We start from the raw sequence: 21,141 nt of genomic DNA, 5'->3' as shown, positions 1-21,141 counted from the left end.
TAGTTAATAGAGAATCCTGGGAGCTACTGCCCCTCCAAACCCTCTGGAGGAGCTTTAGCACTACGTGCAGCTGTCGTTCTCGTGGAATGTTTATGTCAGGGTAGCGTGCAGAGGTTGTGTTAGTGCCCCTGTGACGTGAGAGGTCAGGACATCTTCCTTAGTCTTGCCTCCACCCAGTGTCAGTGGGCATCATTCATTACTCATTTCCTACTGCTGTTTAAAAGTAACGGAGATGAACATCCACCCCACAGCCCTGAGGTCTGAGCTGAACCCCCTGGGCAGGGAAATGCTGGGCTCAGGTTGTCACCTGATTTTTCATTTAATCAGTGTTGGAAGGCAAGGTAGGAAAAAAATAGGTCTGAAACTAAGGTCCCAAAAGACAATAAATGTTATAAAGAGACTCAGAGACAAGCAGCCCTGGGGAGAGTTCACAGAAAGCTTTCCTGGAATACTAACAGGCAGCCAGAGGTAAGGACAATTAAGGGAGCCTTACTTACTGCTACAGGGTATTAGAGATGAGTTCTGTATCTGCCTGCTGAAGAGAGAATCCCATAATTTACAGAAGTTAGGCAGGGTCAAATCTCAATCCTCAAAACAGGAAGGGATGTTAGAGTTCTCTTTTAGGAAGGGATGCATAAAGCAGACATGACACCAGGGGATCTCCTCTGTGCATCGCTCTGATAAGGAGGTAGTGACGTTAGAGGTTTTCTTTTCTGCATCACAACTTGTAAGGGGAGAGGAGCTGCTTTTATAGGTCACTTCCTGAGAAAGTGATGGCAGAGGTTCTCATTTACTTACACATCACTTCCTGAAAGAGTGAAGCCAGGAGGTCTCTGTTGTCCAGTTTATTGAGCATCAGGAGTGCAGGGAAACCTCTGACTTCTAGATGTGGCACAGTGTAACACAAAAGATACTGGGGGAAGGCAGGAAGCAGAACAGCAAGGGAAATTAACTTTACAGTCCTAATGACTCGATGGCTCTGGTACAGATATTGAGCAATTCAATTATTCAAACCGGTCCAGCTCCGAAAGATAGGACAAAAACCTCTTCAGAGGCAGAAAAAGAAGGGAATGTCAGGAGTTAAGGGACAGCCCAGAACTATGTGGAAATGGCTCCCTCTCTGTGAATGATGGAGGGGAGCTAGGCTAGCGTAAGGCAATTCTCTGTTGAACCAGGGGCTGACACAATGTGTCAGAAGGCACAGTTTCTCCTTGGCCTCTGGTTGTGAGTTTAGGGCTCTTGGCAGCAGAGACCTGCAAATCTATTTCTCCCCTGCTGCCCCTTACCTGCTGATGTGCTTTCGTTGCCCACTGGAGTGCTGGAGCAGCTGCGGTCCATATTGGAGGATTCAGAGGAGATGCCCCCGGGGCTACAGCCAGTGTAATCCATGTACTCATCTGTTTCAATGTCCATCATGCTTTGGGGTCCCTGAAAGGAAGCTGGGGTTCCTGATGAAGCTGGGCTGGGTGCCATGCTGCCAACATGGGGGAGATTTTCATTTCTTGAAGTGTGGCCAATAACCTGCAGCAAGAAATTAAGACGGACTTTTCACACCAAAAGCAAGATGTCAAGACCAAAGCCATCTGTTTACACGTTCAGTTTTCTCTGACATTGTTCTTCAGGGATAGTTGGAACATGTTGGCAAGTGGATCCTACGGCACTGAGGCTGGGAGTGGTAATCTTGGCACCAGGATCCTGGTATGTGGATTCTTATGCATTGAGATGGGAGTATGTACACTGGCACCGGTGCCCTGAGGTGTGTATCCTACTACACTTAGAGGTTGGGGGTGTGACGTTTTGCACTCTAGGTGGAGTGTGGGGCATTCAGAGATTAGGCGCGTGAGTCTTGGCTGTAGTGCTGCAGGGAGGGGACCTAGCAGCGCTCAGCCCAGGGCCTCTCTGCAGTGAGCAATTGAAGGTGCATCACTACATACGTATCTGCTGCTTAAATAACCAGTGGATTCACCTGTGTGGGAACTCGGTCAAAGTTTTTCCCCAGCATTCTCCTCATGTGCTTCCTGGCGTGGGACGTCATTTGGTGCTTGAGTAGGAAGGAAAACTGGCAGCCCTCTCGAATGCAGTGGAAATGGCTGTTCACCTGGTTATACTTGCAACCTGCAGACACAAAACCGATACAAATCTGGTACATTAAAATAGCAAGAGAAAGGGTTGTATCAGCACACACTGGAGGTAGCGCCAGACTGCTGCCATACTGAATCCTGATTATCTGGAGTGCTCTGTGGATTCTTCAATGACAGCCCCAGACCCAAAATGAAATCCTTCCCAAGCTGAGTAATGGGGAGAAAGGATGTGGTTGATTTAGACACAGGAAGTGGCCCTGAGCCACAGAGTACCACCCCCATCCCTCTTGTGACAGAGGGAACAAGGGGGAAACATATGATTAATGTTGATTATTTGCATTTTGCCAGCACCTAGAGATCCCAATCCTAGACCAGGACCCCATTGTGCTAGGTGGTGTACAAACGCAGAACAAAAAGACAGACCCTGCCCCAAGGAGCTTACAATTGAAGTAGAAGGTAAGAATAATATCAGGGATTGTTCCATGTTGGAAACAGCCAGCTCCTTTTGATCTGTGTGCTCTGGAAGCAGAATGATAATCCCTTTAACACCCTGGGCTGTGAGGCTCCTCTGTCCCATCCCCAACCTTCCAGCTCTGACCAGTGCATGGTCCCAGGCCAAATGTGGAGAAGCCAGGAAGTGTTTGTTGCTACTCCTGGTTTGGTGACGTAGGGGCTGGTACCAGGCCGAGGGTAATGGAAACGGCTTACACGGATTCTGGCATGCTGGACCTGCCTCTAGACAGACAAGGAGACTCAGTTAAACAGCCCCATTATTGTTTTTTTTATGGGAAAATGCTGGATTCTGCCTCATGCAAATCACTATGAATCTGTGTGGCTGATTACCAGACAATCCCCAGACCACATCCTGTAGCTGAAGTATAGCTTGCTGCAGTAAAACCATAGGCATGTCTACACACTGACAGAGACCTACAGCTGCGCACCTGATGTAAACACACTCACAAACCTCAACACAGGCATACAGAGGCACTTGCTGTACACACAACACAGACCTACAGAACAAAAGACACACTTGCATACAGATGCAGGAACACATCTAGCTGCCCACATCGACAGACATGCCTATATGGAAACATACACAGACACTCATTTACAGTCATGTGGAAAGACATACCTACATGTACGTGCCCACACACATAGTAGGCATGGCATTGCCAAACAGCTCCTGAATCATTCGCCCTGTCTTTAAGGCGGAGATGGTGCTTTATGTGTAAGCCAAGTTTGTGTTTGTTTAGATATTCCGGCCCTCCTCCCCCACACTCCTACCTCATCTGCCCTCCCCATCATTTTTGTGCTGTTCTTTGGGATGAAGAACAAACAGTGCTGGCGGGACTGAAACAGTATCAGCAAAGGGCAAGTGAAGACTTGCCCGTTGCTAGGGCAGCGGGGCAGGCTGAGTATCATATATCATCGCCCCGCTTTGTCTAGCCCTGGCTATCACCTGAAATACCAAAAGTTGAGTAAATAACAGCAACTGCTCAATCTCCTGACATTTGTAAACCGAGACCCCAGGTAAGGACCGGCCTCGGTGTGTTGACACTTATTGCCTTGATTACCATGGACGACCTATCGCTCAAGCATACATTTTTCATGAATTAAAAGCTGAAGGGGAGCATTTTTGTTCTGGTTGTCATGGGTTTGTATTTTTTGGCCATTGACTCCCCCTCTCCTGCTTCTCAACAGCGTACTGGGGGTAGTCAACAGGCGGACCGTGGGCCAAATCCGGACCGCCAGATGCTTTTGAATGGATCCCAGAATCTTTTTATTTATTATCATTATTGTTATTTTATTAATATTTTTTCTTAAATCTGGACCTTGACATAAAATAATTGACTGCTTCTAGAGTAAGCTGTGTCCAGAGAACTGTAGGAAACGACAAAGAGGCTGAGCTATCCTGCTGGGGCTGCTGAGGCCAAACCTCTGACCAGGGCTGATTGGTTTACTTAAGCCAAAAATGAACAATGGCCATGTGAGTCCCATGCAGTGGGATGGAGGCTCTGGGGTGCTGTCTGTGGGGACTCTAATTGTTTTCCCTGCTTTTTGCTGGATGCTTTTAGGCGCTGATATTTCATAACTGCTTTGGTGCTACCTGATGAATCTAACTAGCGGGCAAACCTAGGAGCCCAGCACAGCGCCTTGTATCAGATATTTGGATGAGCTGACACTCTAGTGGAAGGTTCGCACTGAAAGAAGCTACTGCAGAGGCCAGGGGGGTGGAATATTTATCCTTTTGATATGCAGCCCTGGCAATGCACATCAAAGAGTTTCATCTTAAACTGCCTGGAATCAGGCAAAATTGGGAGGTGTGAAAATTCCTTCTCACACAAGGGAGTAGCAGTCATCAAAACAGAAACATTTTCCACCATTCTCTGTTTGCTTCCAGACTGAAAACATTTCCCCCCCAGCCTACTCTAGCCCAAAACAAGCAACAAGTTCAGCAGAGCACATGGTGCAAGAAAAGACCTCGAACAATCAAAGGGGGAAGCTGCTCCTCCAGAGCCTGGTCATTCCATCTGGAAGAAAGGGGCAAGGCCTACAGGCTGGCTTCTTTGAGCAGAAATGAAGAGGCCTTCCAGCCCTCTCCTGCCAGTGTGGAGATGGCCATAGCAGCTAAGCTCACAGGACCCTGGCCCCTGATCAGAACACTGGGGATACAAGCTGGAGCCTGTTCAGCCAGGGCAGAAATGGATATATACTCATATACTCCAATATTTAGGCACCGAAGAGAACCTCGGTGGGGCACAACCCTAACTTTTCCTCTATGTGTGGGGCTGATGTTTCTCCTTTTAACTCTTTGTATCTTTGACTTCTGTCGGTTTGTGTCTCAGCTATAGTGAAGCAGTGCAGTCTACAATTTAGATGGTGCCATAATGCCTGGCTTCTGTTCCTGGCTCCAGAAGGCAGTGTTCTGTAATGGTTAGAGCAGGGGCCTGGGAAACAAGATCACTGGGTTCTGTTCCTGATTTTGCTATTAAAACCTACAAAATGATTGTAGCGAAATCAACCTCTGTGCACCTGTAAAATGGGGATGATAATTCTGTGTTTTATTTAATCCATCTTTGTGTCAAGTGCATTGAGGCTCACTCATGTTCTGGATTATATAAATGAACAGTTACAAAGCCCAAGTGGGTCATTTTAATACCTATTTGGGCTCCCCCACCCCAAGTTGGCCAAGACAGGGTCACGTGATCTAAATACATCCTTGATAGTGGATGTAGAAGTACTACAACTATAAACATTGAGGGAAAATTTCACTTACATTCTTTCAAGATAAGATAGGGTCAAATGGTCCCGTAAGCTAAACTACAGGTGCCTCTGCCCAGAGAGAATATGAAAAATATTGTCAAAGGAAGGTTTATAATGACTGAAGTCTCTAGTGTATCGGGAGAATGGCTACACCCTTAGATTGAGAAAGTGACCCAGAGAGTGAGTATGCTATCAGCCGGAGCTGTCAGGCAGTATATCCAATGATTTGGATGAACAAGGTGGGTTTACCTAGCCTGCCACACTCTTCCCGTTTGGTGAAGTACTTGAAACCATTGGCTGCTCTTCGCTCTGCCTTCTCATGTTTCTTCACATGCCAGGGAAGTTTGGTGGTGATGTTGGTCACAAAGTAGCAGCCAGGCCGAAGACAGTGGTAATGTCCTCGCATCCTGAACTCACAGTGCTGTAAGGAACCAATGAGACAGGTTGTTTTAGATTTATCCAGCAACCGTGCTCTCAGTTGCCTGCTGCAACTTGCTTTCTCTTTGAAGGTCACAGAGCCATTAATGTCACAGGTGGGCAAGGCCTCCAGTTCCATGTCACGCACTGTCCATTCTTCAAGGGGCACAGTGCATTTGCTCTTCAGCGGGCCATCTATTTTCAAATCATAGGACTTCCACCATTTCCCTAGGGAAACTATTCCACTATCTAACAGGCAGCCTTTGCCGATATTCAACCTCCATTTGCCTGTTTCATTTTATCTCATAGCCTTACTTAGCGTTTACACTAGAAATAGGCCCAAAATCAACACCTTCCCACACCCCCGCTCTGAACAAATACAAACTGCCTATATTTTGGTCTGGAGCTGATTTCCCAAGTCTTGCTCTCTCTAATTTATACCCTTCAAATAGCTCTGTGCATCAGAGGCCAGATTCATTCAGTGGTTCAGTAGAACAACATTAGGGATGAATTGGCCCCAGGTTGTCTTCCTGTCTTTGCCAGGCTTTTACCTTTTCCTTTTCTCCTGCATCCTTTCCCTCTTCTCCACAGCCCCTGCCTGGCCCACCTCTAGGGGCACTCTTCTTGGATTACTCTTACCTGGTTTGGACAGAGACACTGGAGGGAGTAGTAAGCAAACTGGTCTCGCACATTCACCAGGTTGTTGTTGGGGTTGATGTGGTCCAGGCAGTGGGACTCTGCTTTGCCAGAGGTTTTGCACACGTACTTGCAGTTCCCGAAGAGACAATGGAAGTGGAACTTGTTGGCATACTTGCAGTCTGTCGCCAGACAGGGGTCACTGGAACACAGCCAAAATCCAGACATCATCCTCATTTCTTTCCTCACACCTTGGCTTCTTTCCCAACATTCACTCATTTAATTGAGGGGTAGCCCAAGTGCAGCCTATGGGCCACATGCGGCCCACAGAGCTCCCATGGCCAGCCTCGTTAACATGGAGCTGCAGCCTGCAGACACTATCAGCCCCAGCAGGCAGTGCACGCTCTTGACAGGAGTATGTGAAGATGGAGCACTGCATGCTGGGACCTGGAGCCTCTGTGGTTCCCTTCAGATCATGATGGGACCTGTTGACCCCACATTCTGCACCTTCCTGTTAATGGATGAAGAGAGCTGTCATTGGCTCCATTTTTTGCACAGATTAGGTGAAACACTCGGGCTGCACATTGCAAATTGCCAGTGGAGCCCTTGGCTAAGCAAAATTTGTGCAATCGTGATTTATTTTGATGATCTAAATTGCCTTGGTGCCTCTCCCAGAGCAGTCACGTTCCATTGTTTTTTGGCTACAGTTTGTGAACTCTAAGGACTTGTCTAAGTCACGGTTCGGACTGTGGGATGTGAATTGCAGTGCACACTAGCTGCGTTGTTACTCCCCCAGGTGAATGCTGCAGGCGCAAACGAAAAGGCACTTGTTTAAAGAGGACTACGTCACTGCGAACTAGGTTCCTTTTAGGTTGCACCTGCAGTGTCCACACAGGGGAATTGCAACGCAGCATGTGTGTTTGTGTAGCAATTCATACCCCCATAGTTCAAACTGTGAGGCCATGTAAATATAGACTATGGGGAATTTCTAGGGCTTAGTATATAAGATGGCCAAAAACTCATCTTGTGCATTCAAGTCACAGTCCCCAGTGCTACCTTCCCTGCTCCAGGAGCTTCCTGTAGTAAGCTTGCTTGAAAGAAGACATAAGTGGGTCAATTTCTGGCCCAGAGAGACATGGCCTAACAGCCTAAGCACATGATGGAGAGCTAGGAGCTGCAGAGTTCTAATCCCAGATGTGACCCATACTCTTTCATTGGCCCTGGGCAAGTCACTTAACCTCTCTGCCTCTTTTTCCCGATCTGTAAAATGGAGATAACACTTGCCTGCTTCCCAGGAGTCTTATGAAGCTTCATGAATGTTTGCAAAAGGCTTTGAAGCAGAAAACTCTAACAAGGTGCTAAGTGGTGGTGTTATTTTACAGCTGCACTTAGGCAAATGCTTAGCCCTTGAATTACCTTGTAAATAATAGCAAATAACATTGCAAATGGGGGCAAAGCACTTCAGGAGACCTGCTACCCTTGCACAGCAGCCCAGCTGGGATGCCAAAGCTCTTCCAAGGCAGGAAGTGATGCATCTGCTCCCCTTCTCCCCCATTCCTGGTTTGATCAAAGCATGTGAGCACTTTCTTTTTTTCCAGTTTATCATTTTTAGTGAGAAAAGGAAGATGCGCTGCATAGTCCAAGATACAGATTTGACGTTCTAAAGAAGAGGCAGCAGGTGTTACTGTGGGCAGAGCCGAGAAGAATTTCCTTCCCAAGCATCTGTACAAACCCATTTCTCGTTAGCTTTGCAGATGACAGTCCTTGCTTTAAGAGAAACATAGCTGGACATGGCAAGTTTCACCTTGTTTCAGGTCAAAAATCACTCACTAAATTTCTCCTGGTTTTCATCACATATTGGCCTAATTTTGCCCAGACTCATCCCAAACCTGGTCCAACTTGGCCTCAAACCCAGACCAGTTTCACCAAACATTTTGCAAACATCGCCTAAGTCTAGCTTCGCAACAAAGCCTGGAACCAGGCAACCATGATTTCTTTCTGCAGGATTTGCAGTCTCTGGCCCATACCAATGACAATGCAAAGCCCAATACCTTTGCTTTCACACCCCAGAGGTACAGCAAAATTGAGACAACATGTCAGCAGGTTTACCCTCCGCCCCTGACTTTATCTAAAAGGATTCCCAGATGTGTTCAACCATCCAGTTGGTTTTCTAAGTGCTCAAGAAGTCATTCGTTAGACTTTGGGATAGCTGCTTTCCTGCAAGATTGGGGGAGGGCAGAAGTGCTGAGAGCACCCTGGGGCGTGGAATAAATAGCCTCTCATTGGATCTGTCTCTCACCCAGCTGCAAAGAGAAAGCCTCAGGTGGACACAGAGTGGCTGATCAAGCATTGAACAGAGGTGAAGTGGGGAGGGAGAAGCCTCTGTCTACTCTCTTGGGGCTGAAGAGGGCACATGGAGGCTCTTGGGGCAGGCAAGACAATCATCCCCTTGTTGCCCAAGGAACTCACTTCTCCTGGAACTGGAGGAATCCAGGTTTGACCTGAGGCTTGGCGTTCTCTAGGGAAGTCGTTGCCAAGGGTGAAGTTGCCAGGTTAGGCACCAATGCTGGGATCTGAGGCATCTGGGGTATGGTGGAAGCCAGCTGCTTCCAAGCTAGCAATGTGGGGGCAGAGGGCACAGTCGCTGGGCTCGGAGTGGGCACATCCAGGGTGGGAGCGCTTGCCATAGTGACGGAAGTAGTGGATGGCGACGAGGGGGCCAAGGAATTCTTGGTCTCTGCAGCACTTGGGAAAGGAGACTCAGAGTTTCCCTTCACAGCTCCACCCTCTGTTCGGAAGTGGAAACTGCAATGAGAAGAGACAACCGTTCTAATTAGAGAGAGCAAGCACACGCTGCCGACTCCTTGACTAAAAAAAGGGCAGATTATGGAGAGGCTGGCTAAGTGGTGACCAAGGGTCAGGGGAACATGACAACAAGCTCAGAGTACATGACAGGTGTAAACCATGACCCAAATTTTGAAAAGTGCAGGACAGCTGCCGAGCAGCCCCAGCTCCCACGGACTTTAGGTTCCCCCCCCCAAGATCTGGTCGCAGACAGGGAGAGGAATTATTTAAGGAGGCACATGGGGGTGTAGCTAGGAGCAATGGACTAAAATTGAGGTGAGCTATGTAGGTCTAAAATCTTCCTGCCAGTGAGAGCCACCAGTCTGTGAAGGCATGGGAACCCCACTGTTTGGGACATTGGTATATAGGCTGAAGAAAGCAGTGGAAAATGCAACAGGAAACAATCCTGCTCTGGATAGAGTTGATGGCCTAGAGTCCAGCTCTGTTTGCTCTGAGTTTCCTTCCATTTAAAACTATCCAGACTTCCACAGTCATATGGTCACACCCTGAAGTCCTGGCTCAGTCCTTACTTGGGAAAATCTCTCATTGACTTCAGTAAGAACTGTGCTTGAGTAGGGACTGCTGGAGGTGGCCCTTGGAAACTGGGGTAGATAATATCTATTAGACTTTCTAATCTCTCTGCCTCCAGATAGTGCAGATGGAACTTGGGGCCAATCCTTCCTTCGCTGCTCTCCTTGTAGCAACAATGGGGCCAAATCCCAAAGTTCTTCTTTATGCAAGACTCAGACTGGAGTCAGTTGGAGTTCTGGGTGCGGTATAGACTTCAGGATCTGGCCCACATGCAAGTACTTTTTGGCTGCTTCAGTTTTGGCCATCCACTGCTCTCCAAAGTACTCTGAGGGCGACAAGAAGGGCCTATATTGGGCTATATTGCCCATGCTGAGAGGGATGTTAGGGCTGAGCTGGCTGAATCCTCAGCTCCAAGCCTCCTGCCTACATGCAGCGAAGATCTTTAAAGCAAACAGAGCCATGGAAATAGGGACCTAGAAAGCAGCTTCTCTCCTATGTTGGGTAATCAGGGAAGGTGCTTGTTAAACAGGATTTGCAGAGACAAGGGCGAGACAAATACAGTGGGCACCATTAAAAATGCAACGTTTGCCACTCTGCAGTGATTGCAGCACTGCCAACACCATTCCAAGAAGGGTGCGAGGGGCAGTGAATGGTGGGTTTTTAAAGGGTGCTCCCATCTGTCTTTCCTATGTTGGTAATTCTTATTGCACATTTCTACAATGCTGGGAAGCTGTGTTCCTGGTGCACAGTCTCCTGGGCAGCTTAGGGGAAAACAGGACTGGCCAGTTCTCAGCCCTGCTGACACTGCAAACCAGATGAGAGACACATTTGCCAAAGGCTGAGCACAATGCCGGTGCACACTTATTGTGAGTCACTGAAAATTAAAGAGTACGCCCAGCTATTCTGCAGGCAATTCAGCCGGATATGTTTAAAACAGGACTGTGGATGCTCCAACAGCTGCCCTCTCAGCCACCATGCAAACCCACATTCCCACTCATAAAGGCAGTTACAGAATGAACCCCCATTGCAGTCCCGACCCAGCCTGCCTACACTGTGTGACCTTTGGGTTTCCCTGGAGTGTGTCTCTGAATTCTTGATCCTCCACTTACTTGGCATGTTTGATGGCCCCATCCAAGGTGCTGAAGAGGGCACCACATTCCTCCACCACGCAGTGGAAATGCACTTTATGGAGGAAGTCGCAGTGGGCATCACAGAAATCCTTCGTACCAAACCTGGCCAAAGGAGACAAGCATATGGCTTACAAAGAGCCCCATGGTGGCAGTATCATTTGAAGGGAGTTGTGGGGAAACAAACAATGGCACATTAGTGTTATCTATTATTTATATTATCATAGCATCTAAACTTTTGTTTTTAACTTTCTGGATCCGAGGAGCTGGACAGGCCACAGCTCTGATATCACTCTGTGTGTGCGTGTACACATGCATATCTCTGGCACTATTGCTCAATTACAAGAACTTGGCATGTACCTCAACATACAAATTGGGAGCCTTAACTCTCTCATGTTGAAGTCAATGGCAAAACTAGCATTCACTTCAATAGGAGCAGGCTCGTGGAGTTTTCCTGAAACAAAAGATGAAAAGTAGTAACATTCTAAAGCATCTGTGCACAAAAGCAGTGGGCCTGGGGAGCAAGAAAGAAGATGCAGATGGAAGGGGATTCTCACCTAGGGAGCACCACTCAAACCGAATGGGATGATTCTCACAGCTAGAATGGCACTGGGAGTACCAAAAAAGGAAGAAATGTGGGGGTGGAGCCAGAGATCAGGGCTTGAGAACACAAGGAGTACAAACCAAAGACTAACAAGACAGGAGGACAGAGAAAATGAGTAACTCCTTGGCCAACTCCAGTGGGACTTGAAACTTGAGGTGGGTCCAAAGCCACACCCTCTGACTCAGAAGGCATTGAAGGGCATGGAAAGGAGTTGAATCTAGAGCCAAATGTCCTGGCTTTTCCATATCTCTACTGAAACCACAGCGTAGCACCTTCGAGGGGGATTGTAACTTCTCAGGTGTCCACTGTGTAACACATACAGCCCAACAGGCATCATCAGAAAGTCCCTAAATTATACAGGAAAAGACAGTTATCCTTTTCCGCAACTGATGTTCTTCGAGATGTGTTGCTCATGTCCATTCATCTTACGTGTGTGCGCTTGCCACATGCACAGGTGCCGGAAGTTTTTCCCTCAGCAGTATCCGTAGGGGACCGGCTCTTGCGCCCCCTGGAGTGGCACACATATGCCGCAGCATATAGGATGCCACCAGCCCCCTCCACCCTCAGTTCCTTCTTGCCGGAAACTCCAACAGTGGGGAAGGAGGGTGGTTCGTTGAACGGACATGAGCAACACATCTTGAAGAACACCAGTTATGGAAAAGGTAACTCTTTTTTCTTCTTTGAGTGATTGCTCATGTCCGTTCAACTTAGGTGACTCCCAGCAGTACCCCTGGAGGCAGGTAAGGAATTCACAAACATGTAGATTGCAACACAGCTCAACTGAACCCAGCATCGTCCTTGGCCTGTTGTGTGATAGCATAGTGGGCCATGAACATGTGCACCGAGGACCACATTGCAGCTTCACAGATGTCCTGGATCGGAACATGTGCCAGGAAGGCCGCTGAGTCGAGTGGGCTCTGATGATTGGCGGTGGAGGGACTCCCGCTAACTTGTAGCAGGTCCTAATGCAAGAGGTGATCCAGTTAGAAATCCTTTGCATGGACACTGGGAGGCCCTTCATCCTTTCAGCTGTAGAGACGAAAAACTGAGTCGACTTATGGAAGGGTTTTGTCCTATCTAGGTAGAAAGCCAGAGCCCTTCTTATGTCCAAAGTGTGAAGGTGACTCTCTTCACTGGTCTCATGGGGCTTAGGGCAGAAGATCGGAAGAAAGATGTGTGAAAAGTGGACACCACCTTGGGAAGAAAGGCCAGGTGGGGCCGGAGCTGGACCTTGTCCTTACTGAAGACTGTGTATGGTGGTTCTGAGGTCAGGGCTCGCAGCTTGGAGACTCACCTCACTGACGTCACTGCCATGAGGAAAGCTACCTTCCATGATAGGTGAGATAGAGAGCATGAGGCCAGAGGCTCAAAGGGCGGACCCATAAGCCTGGACAGAACCAAGCTGAGATCTCACTGAGGGACCGGGGACTGGACTTGAGGGAAGAGCCTCTTGAGGCCTCGAAGGAACATTACCATCATGTCATGGGAGAACACAGTCTGCCCCTGGATTGGCGGATGAAAGGCCGAAATGGCCGCCAGGTGCACCTGGATAGAGGAGTGCGCCAGGCCCTGGTTCTTTAAATGAAGCAGGTAGTCCAAGATGGACTGCACTGAAGAATGCCTAGCGGGAGAAAGTCGTTCACTTTTCCAGATAGGTCTGCCTAGTTGAGGGCTTTCTACTCTCAAGGAGGATCTTCTGGACCCCGTCCAAACAGGCCCGTTCATCCGGGTTCAGCCATGCAACATCCACGCCGTGAAGTGGAGGGATGCGAGGTTGGGGTGCAAGAGTCAGCTGTGATCCTGTGACAGCAGGTCTGGTCGGTTCAGCAGGGGTCATTGACAAGCTTGATAGCGTCCCAAACCAGTGCTGGCGAGGCTACGCCGGGGTGATCATGATAACCTGCGCCTTGTCCCTCTTGATTTTCGCTAGGACCTTCCTGATGAGCGGAATTGGAGGGAACTAGTACATCGGGCTTCCTGCCCATGGCAGGAGGAAGCGTCAGAGAGGGAGCCCTTGCCCAGACCCTGTCTGGAGCAAAACCTGTGGCACATCCTGTTCTGCCTGGTGGAGAACAAATCCACTTGGGGACTTCCCCACCTCTGGAAGATCATGCTGGCTACCTCTGGGTGAAGCACCTACTTGTGGGGAGAGGAGAAGTCCCTGCTTAGGTGATCTGCTAGAGTGTTCCTGGCACCCAGAAGGTGACTCGTTTCTAGATGGATTCCGTGGTCAATGCAGAAGTCCCAGAGACGTAGTGCCTCTTGGCAAAGGGCCGAGGATCGCGCTCCACCTTGCCTGTTAATGTAGAACATTGAGGCTGTGTTGTCTATGAGGACTCTGACCAGTCTGCCCAGCAGGTGAGGTAGGAACACCACGCATGCTCTGTGCACCCCCCTGAGCTCTCTGACTTTTATGTGCAGCGTCGACTCCTCTGGGGAACACATACCTTGGGTCTGGAGGATGCCGAGGTGCACCCCTAGCCGAGGTTTGAGGCGTCCAAAACCAACTTGACTAAATAAGGAGTGCTCATGAAGGGAACTCCTTCCAGGACTTTCCCGGGGTTAGTCCACCATTTCAGCGATGTAAGTTCCATTGCGGGGATGGTGACGACCTTCTCCAGGTGGTCCCTGGACGAGTCTGAGGCCATGGGCCCAGCTGCAGTGCTGCCGATGTAGTCTGCACTGTAGGTGCTGGAGCCTGTCCCGCCTCTAGGGAACCTGAGTGGTCACTTCCTTGTGATCAAGACAGGGCTGATTGGTACTGGTCGCCCCTCCTGGAGTTGGATCTGGCTGACCTCGAGGAGCATCTGGATTGGGGCCTCAGCGACCAGTGGCGGTCAGCAGATCCGTGATGGCCCCAGGCTGGCGATCTATGATTCACGCTTAACGAGTGGTACCGGGATGTGGAGTGGGATCGGGAACTAGAGCAGGCTTGGCATCATGCAGTGATGCCACCCTGGGGGATTGGCGATGGTCCAGAGAACAGTACCGTCGGTCCCTCAACCTGTCCCTGGAGCACTACTGGTGCCATGGAGATTCTGGGCACCGGCTCCGAAACTCCTGCTGGGGGCGCATGCCTCTAGAGATCTGCACCTGGTCATTGGCAAGCTGTGCCTTAAGCCTCTCTGCCCTTGTCCTAGGTCTGGAGACCGGATAGGGCTATGAAGCTTCTGCCTATCGCAGTCAGAACCATGTCGGCTGTGAGAGGGTGACTGTTGGCGGGACATGCCCCGTGACGGGGAGCACTGCCGGAAAGGTGGAGACTGTAGTGGTCCCAACGTGGGTTTACCCTGGGACTGGGACCCTGCAGGGGCCAGAGTGGGTGGCACTGGAAGGAACATAATGCCTTGCGCCGCTTGGAGGACCTCTGGTATGGACGGCACCCGGAGCTGATGAAGACCTCCGCTGCTATCCGGGGTAGCTGGCGGGGAGTCGGCTAGGCTACACCGCTCGACCTTTGAGCAGGGGGTTAGACTAGATGACCTCCCGAGGTCCCTTCCAACCCTGATATTCTATGATTCTGTGATCCTGAAGGGGGTGAGGAGGCGCCCGAGACAGGGCCTTGGTCCACCCCAGACTTGTCCTTTCCCTTGCGGGAAGCTGGAGACCTTCCTCGTCCCATCTTCCTGGGCTTCTTGGCTGAAGCCACGGAAGGGGACTGGTGCCGGCTCAAATACTGTACCAGCGGGGCACTGCCCTTACCTCAATGCCAGAGCACCGTGACCTTGGTGCGCAGACTCCATCAGGAGCGCCTTCAAATGAATGTCACAATCTTTCTTCGTCCTGTGCTTGAAGGACTTGCAGATTTTGCACATATCACTAATGTGACTTTCGCCCAAGCACTGTAAACAACTATTATGTGGCTCGCTAATGGGCATGGGCCTTTTACAGCAATCGCAGGGACTGAGGCATACCCCATCCCGAGGCGAAGTCCCTTTAGGGACCTACTAAGTCTCTAACTTAACAAATAGGTTGAAGTAAACTAGTGGGAAACTATATACAGTAATATTTGCAAGGCAAATGAGTTCGAATGAACGAAAAGCAACAGCTCTAGCTGAAGCAGCACCAGTCCCATGCAGCATCACTGGCGGCAAGAAGGAACTGAGGGTTGAAGGGGCCGGTGGTGCCCTATATGCTGTGGCATACGCGTGCCACTTCAGGGGGCACCAGAGTCAGTCCCCTATGGATACTGCTGAAGGAAAAACTTCCGGCACCGGTGCATGTGGCGAGCACACACCTAAGTTGAACGGACATGAGCAATCACTCGAGGAAGAAACAACTTTCTGATGCAGAAAGTGGGAGGCTCCAACCAGCAGAGAAGCCATGCAGGAACTGCCTCTTGCCACCAGGGTGGAACTAATCAAGAAGGCAAGAACAATAGGGCAGCCCAGTACCAGTGACTATGAGCTGCTTGGATTCACCATAGTGAGGAATGGCAGCATAAGGTTATGAGATTTCAAGAAAGCAAATTCCAAAATTCCAGGGACTTAAAAAACCTAGTGAGTAAGGTGCAACAGCAGGAAGTATTTAAACCTCCCTGGGTGTGGAAGGACTGGGGAATCTGCATAATTAAGGTGTGACAGACTACAGTTCTTCTGAAGAGCAGGAATACAAAACAAGCAGCAGCCTGTGTGGTCCCAGGTGGGACCTTAAATATCTGAGATTAAAAGAAACAAAAGAAAGCTTGTACTGGGAAAGGAAAGTGGCAGGCGATCCAGAATACATGGGGTCACTTAAAGCTTGCAGGGAGAAGATAAGAGAGAGAGAGGCCCTGATAAGAGGAGCAATAACAGCACAAGTTAATGTAAACTAAAGGGGTTATTTTATCAGGGAGAAGAGGTACCATACTTAGGGAGAAAATAAGGCCATTAAAAAATGAGGATGGTGGGTAATGTCTCAAAAATGGATGAACTACTCAACCGCCTTTTAAAATCTTCCTCTAACATGAAAAATAAAGACAAAGCAGACAGGATGAAATGAAGATCTTACAGAAAAGCAGATACGGGAATGCTTAGAAAATGTAAATATGCACAAATCAGCCAGTCTGGATGATTCTCATCTGAGAGCATGCTGGGAATTAACTTTCAGACTTACTGGACTACTGATTTTTAAGTCATAGAGAACTGGGGAGGTGCCAGAAGACTAGCAAAAATAAATATGGTACATATTCTTTAAGGAAAAAACAAGAGTGATCCTGGCAATTATCGTACCTCTGGTCTTAATGTCTCTTCCCAGTAAAGTCATGAAACAAATATTAAGAGAGGGAAGAACATCATTTAACATCTAGAGGATAAAGGAACCATGAGCAATAAACAGCATGGGGATTACAAAGAATAAATCTTGCCAAACAAATTTAATTGCTTTTTTTGATAGAATTATACAATTAGTGGATGAAGGGCTGCAATATATTTGGACTTTAGTAAAGCATTTTGATACAAAGTCTCACATATGCTTAAAATTAATTCAAATTGGCTTGGATGTGAATACTGCCACATGGACTGAAAACTGGCTGAAGGACCATAAACAAAGGGTAATGACAAACGGCAATGTATTGAGCTGGGAGGAGGTATCTCATGAATGCTGCAAGGTTATGAGTCGAGTTAGGTCTGATTTTATTTAACATCTTCATTAGTAATCTAGGAGAAGGAGTAAACAGTACATTAACAAATTCACAGATGATACTAAATGGAGGAGCTGGAAGCACCAGTGCAAGGGAAGAGAAATAATACAAAGGGGCCTATAGAGACTAGGGGGAAAATATCACAAATTGAGATTCATATTTGGAAAAATGCAGCTAATACATATGGGGGGGATATTCAATAGGAGAGGAATCTGGAAGGCAGTGTTGCAATAAGAGACCCAGAGAAACAGTGGACACAGTAAATGTGATACAAGTGTGCAATGTGACATACAAAAAAGGCAGTGCAGTTTTAGGCTGCATACAGTCACTGTGGTGTCATGGCACTGGAGTAGGGGATCCATTTCTGGACAACTGAGAGTTCAGCGAGAAGGAAAAAACCTCCCACCAAACCGCACCAAACAAAAGAAATGAGCAGGGGCCTGGAGGGACTGATTTACAAAGTGAGATTCAAATAACTAAATCACTATAGCTTGGATAAATGATGATATGTGACTAGTCTGTGAATATTTGAAGGGGGTAAATTCCAGGCCAGAAGAGGAATTAACTATTGTGGTTCAAGGGGTATAATTAGGAGAACTGCAACAAAATAAAGAAAGGAAAAATTCAGGCAGCATATCAAGAGAAAAATATATCCTGACAGTGAAATGTATTAGGTAGTAAAATAATCCTCTAAGAGGCGTGGAGGCAACTACATTGCTTGGCATAGTTAAAACTAGACAGGATAAAACACTAGCAAACAGACTGCAGGGATTGATCTTGCACTGGTAGAAGCAGCTGGACTTCAGAGATCTTTCCCATCTTCAGTGTTTGCAATTTTATAATATGTTCACAGGCACTTGTAGTCAAGTGTGTTTTTATCAGAGCACAAACCCATACATGTCTGTTTGGGCATATTCATGTGTGCTCAAATCATGTGTGATTCTGGGTACATATGTGCATGTGTGTCTGTGTGGATGAGTTCTATGCCTGTTCCATTTTCCCTGAAAGCCTCCTTGTCTACAAGAAAAACAGTCCCTCAGAGCAAGAACCAATTGTCTGCACAGTGCCCCCTAGACTCCCTGCTTTGTATCACTAGTCCACTCACAGAATCAGACAAGAGGCGCTAATTCCACAGCAAGAACTCTCAAGGCTACTGTGATCTTCATGTATTAACTGTGCATGGTCTAACACTGGTTCACCGCTGAAGCGCACAGCTACAGGATATCCTTTGGATTTACTGCCTAGTATATGGAGGAGGGTTTCAGAATGAACATGCATGCCATAGCATTCAAGCCACATGAGAGCCTGTGCTGTTAGATACCACCCAAGGGCCACTTGTGGCCCAATCCTACAAGGTGCTGAGCACCTCCTGCAAGATATTAAGTACCTAATTCTCCCCACTGCAGTCAAAAGGAATTGAGAGGGCTCAGTGCATTGCAGGGGGTACTCAGCATCTCCTTGGATCAGGACCTCAAATTCAAATATCATTAACTGCATTGAATCCAGGTGGGACTGTAAGTGGTCTTAAAACTTGCTATAGGAGTTGGCCTCTTTGAGCAGGAAATAATTTCCCTCTCCCCTCTGCACAGTTCCATGTTTCCCTTACCTGCGCAAGTACATCTTCCAGGGCTCAGAGATTTTCTCCTGAACAAGCGCCTTCACTGCTTTGCCCAGGTATTTCATTGGCTCACCAGCCCCTGCCTGGTTGCCATCTCCTTCTGTCTTCAAGCTTGGCAGGCTGCCAAGGCTGGCATTGGACTGGTTCATCTGTGGCAAGAACACAGACACAGCATCAGACACGGGTCACTGGCCAATCTGGCTCCGCTCAAAAGCACACCATGAAAAGCCACATTTTCAGGATTAGAAGGAAAGATCAGGCAAAAGGTTTGCACAGGCTGCACATTGCTCCAAGATAAATCAATAACTCATCATCGCCCTTCTCCAGCACCCTCTGTTTGAGGCTCTCAAAGTACATACCATTAATCAAATCCTCTCAGCCCCTACATCAGGTGTGGAAGCGTTATCCCCATTTTACAGATGGGAAAATAGAGGCAGAAATGGGCCCTACACTGAAAACCAGGTGGATGGACCCCTGCGCCTAAAGGAAAACTCTTGACTCCATGTTTCCAGTACAGGATTGGAGCCTCAGTGACTTGATTCCCATAGTGGCAGAGTCAGTAACAGAAACACAAATTCTGGTTCGCAACCATCCTGCTCTAACCACAGGACGGCACTCTGTCCTATAAAATGATTGTAAGATATATTTATTTAAAGGATATATAAAATCCCAGTTCCATTGAAATCTAGGGGAAAATTCCTAATGACCTCAGTGGAGTCATGATTTCAGCCTCTGTGTTTTATGTACAGACAGGGATGTATGAGTGTGTATTGAGAGCGAGAGAGACTCTCACTGATTCCAGTACAGAGTGCTGGTGGGATTAGGCATAGACTGTACAATAAAAGACATATAAACTGAAAAAATGAAGTTACTTAATAATGCTTAGCCAACAAACTTTGTCTCCTAATAATGTATAATATAATACCACAATTCAGTCCTGCTCACCTACTCATATGAATAGCTCCAGTAAAGTCAGTGGAACTCCAGGCACAAATAAAGTGCAGTATCAGGCCCAAGCTTTGCATTTAGAAATCACTTCCCCCATCTGCAGATCTCAAAACCCTTTATAAACATTAATTAACTAACAGCCACCCTGACAGCCACCCTGAATAAACTGTATAACAACTGCCATACATTATGGGACCCCTGGCTATTCTGAAGCTACTGCCGCTACAATACATCTCTTAATTGGAGACTACAACTCTCACCCTATGTCTACACTGCTGCTGAGAGTGAGCATCCCAACCTAGGTAGACAGACTTGCACGACTGTGGATGTGGCAGCTTTGGCAGTGGCTCAGGATTTCAAGCTGCAACTGGGTCTGAGCCCAGGTGGCCAGCCTGAGTCTGCACTGGAGCCACAACGGGCCACACTGCTATTTTTAGCACACTAGCTCAAGCCCCACTAGCATGAGTCTCGCTCCCAGTTGCAGTGTAGACATATCCTTAGAGGCTGGGAGTCGGAAATTCAGTTTGTCTTATTTCTTTGGAAACTTTGGAGCTCTCAGTTCAATTTCCTGGAAGGGCATTTTTAAAAGAGAAATTCACACAAAGAAAGAAAGAATTCCTCAATAAGGAGAGAGACATTATAGAGCAAAGAGGGGGAGAGAGAGACAGACACAGTGCTGTAACCCTTACTCTTGTGAGTAGTCCCACTGAAGTCAATAGGTCAGATTCTCCTTTGCCTTGAACTTTATGACCCCATTTAACCCTGTGTATACGTTAAATGATACCGATCTGATTCACTAGTGTTTTACGCCCACGCTGCACTTACTTTGCACAGGAGTAAGATGCCTGATTTGGGAAAGCATGTAAGCAAGTGCTTAATTTTAAACATGTGCTTAAATCCCATTGTCTTCCATAGGACTTAAAGTTAAGCTTTCCTCAGCTGGGGCCTTAAGGATGACTCAAGATGCCAGGCAATGGGACTACTCTCAGAAGTAAGAGCTGCAGATCCAGGACCACAGACTATGGGGAGGAAGGTATAAAGAGAGAGAGAGAGAGTGCATGTGTGTGTGCGTGCATGTGTAACTAAGTGACAAAGGAACCACTGAAAACCAAATGGAGGAGAAAAGCAACATACAGTGAAAACGAAAAAATGGAGAGTAAAAGGCCAATGGAAGAAAAGAGGGAGGAGGAGGGAGAGCACTAGACAAAGTCACTTTGCCCTTTCTTGAGGGTTATATAGCCTTGCTGGATATAATGCCCAGAGCCAAGGGGATGGCAGTAGTTATGCCTCTAAAGCCTATCACACAGTAGGATATTAAAGTGTGGCTCAGAGGCTGCCCTGATCACTAACGCAGTTGTATACAGAAGCAAAATTAATCTCGCTATAGTAAAATTTATCATGTGGAAGGGAAAAATATATTTGAGATGATGTATAATTTAAGGAAGAAAGAA

General features: G+C 47.8%; 2 protein-coding genes across 7 annotated transcripts in view; one reads left to right on the top strand and one right to left on the bottom strand.

The window, feature by feature from the left end:
- CASZ1 (castor zinc finger 1) overlaps positions 1–21,141 on the bottom strand; it is a 131,117-nt gene that overhangs the window by 10,849 nt on the left and 99,127 nt on the right. For all 3 annotated transcript variants that reach the window (XM_073316925.2, XM_073316928.2, XM_073316930.1), the window contains 7 exons: positions 18,731–18,891; positions 10,883–11,005; positions 8,868–9,203; positions 6,402–6,600; positions 5,595–5,766; positions 1,967–2,115; positions 1,287–1,521 (listed from right to left, as the gene is read on the bottom strand). In XM_073316925.2, the coding sequence (XP_073173026.2) occupies positions 1,287–1,521; positions 1,967–2,115; positions 5,595–5,766; positions 6,402–6,600; positions 8,868–9,203; positions 10,883–11,005; positions 18,731–18,891 (1,375 nt within the window). The remainder of the gene's footprint in view (positions 1–1,286; positions 1,522–1,966; positions 2,116–5,594; positions 5,767–6,401; positions 6,601–8,867; positions 9,204–10,882; positions 11,006–18,730; positions 18,892–21,141) is intronic.
- PEX14 (peroxisomal biogenesis factor 14) overlaps positions 1–21,141 on the top strand; it is a 158,038-nt gene that overhangs the window by 133,887 nt on the left and 3,010 nt on the right. For 3 of the 4 annotated variants that reach the window (XM_073316932.2, XM_073316931.2, XM_073316934.2), the window contains one exon: positions 20,606–20,723. The exons of the other annotated variant lie outside the window; for it this stretch is intronic. The gene's annotated coding sequence lies outside the window, so the exon portion shown is untranslated. The remainder of the gene's footprint in view (positions 1–20,605; positions 20,724–21,141) is intronic. 4 annotated transcript variants of the gene reach the window in all.

Source organism: Lepidochelys kempii, chromosome 18 (assembly GCF_965140285.1).
Source record: "Lepidochelys kempii isolate rLepKem1 chromosome 18, rLepKem1.hap1, whole genome shotgun sequence".
NCBI classification, from domain to species: Eukaryota; Metazoa; Chordata; order Testudines; family Cheloniidae; genus Lepidochelys; species Lepidochelys kempii.
The sequence above is the reverse complement of the archived record's forward strand: the minus strand, read 5'-3'. Positions and strand labels throughout refer to the sequence as shown.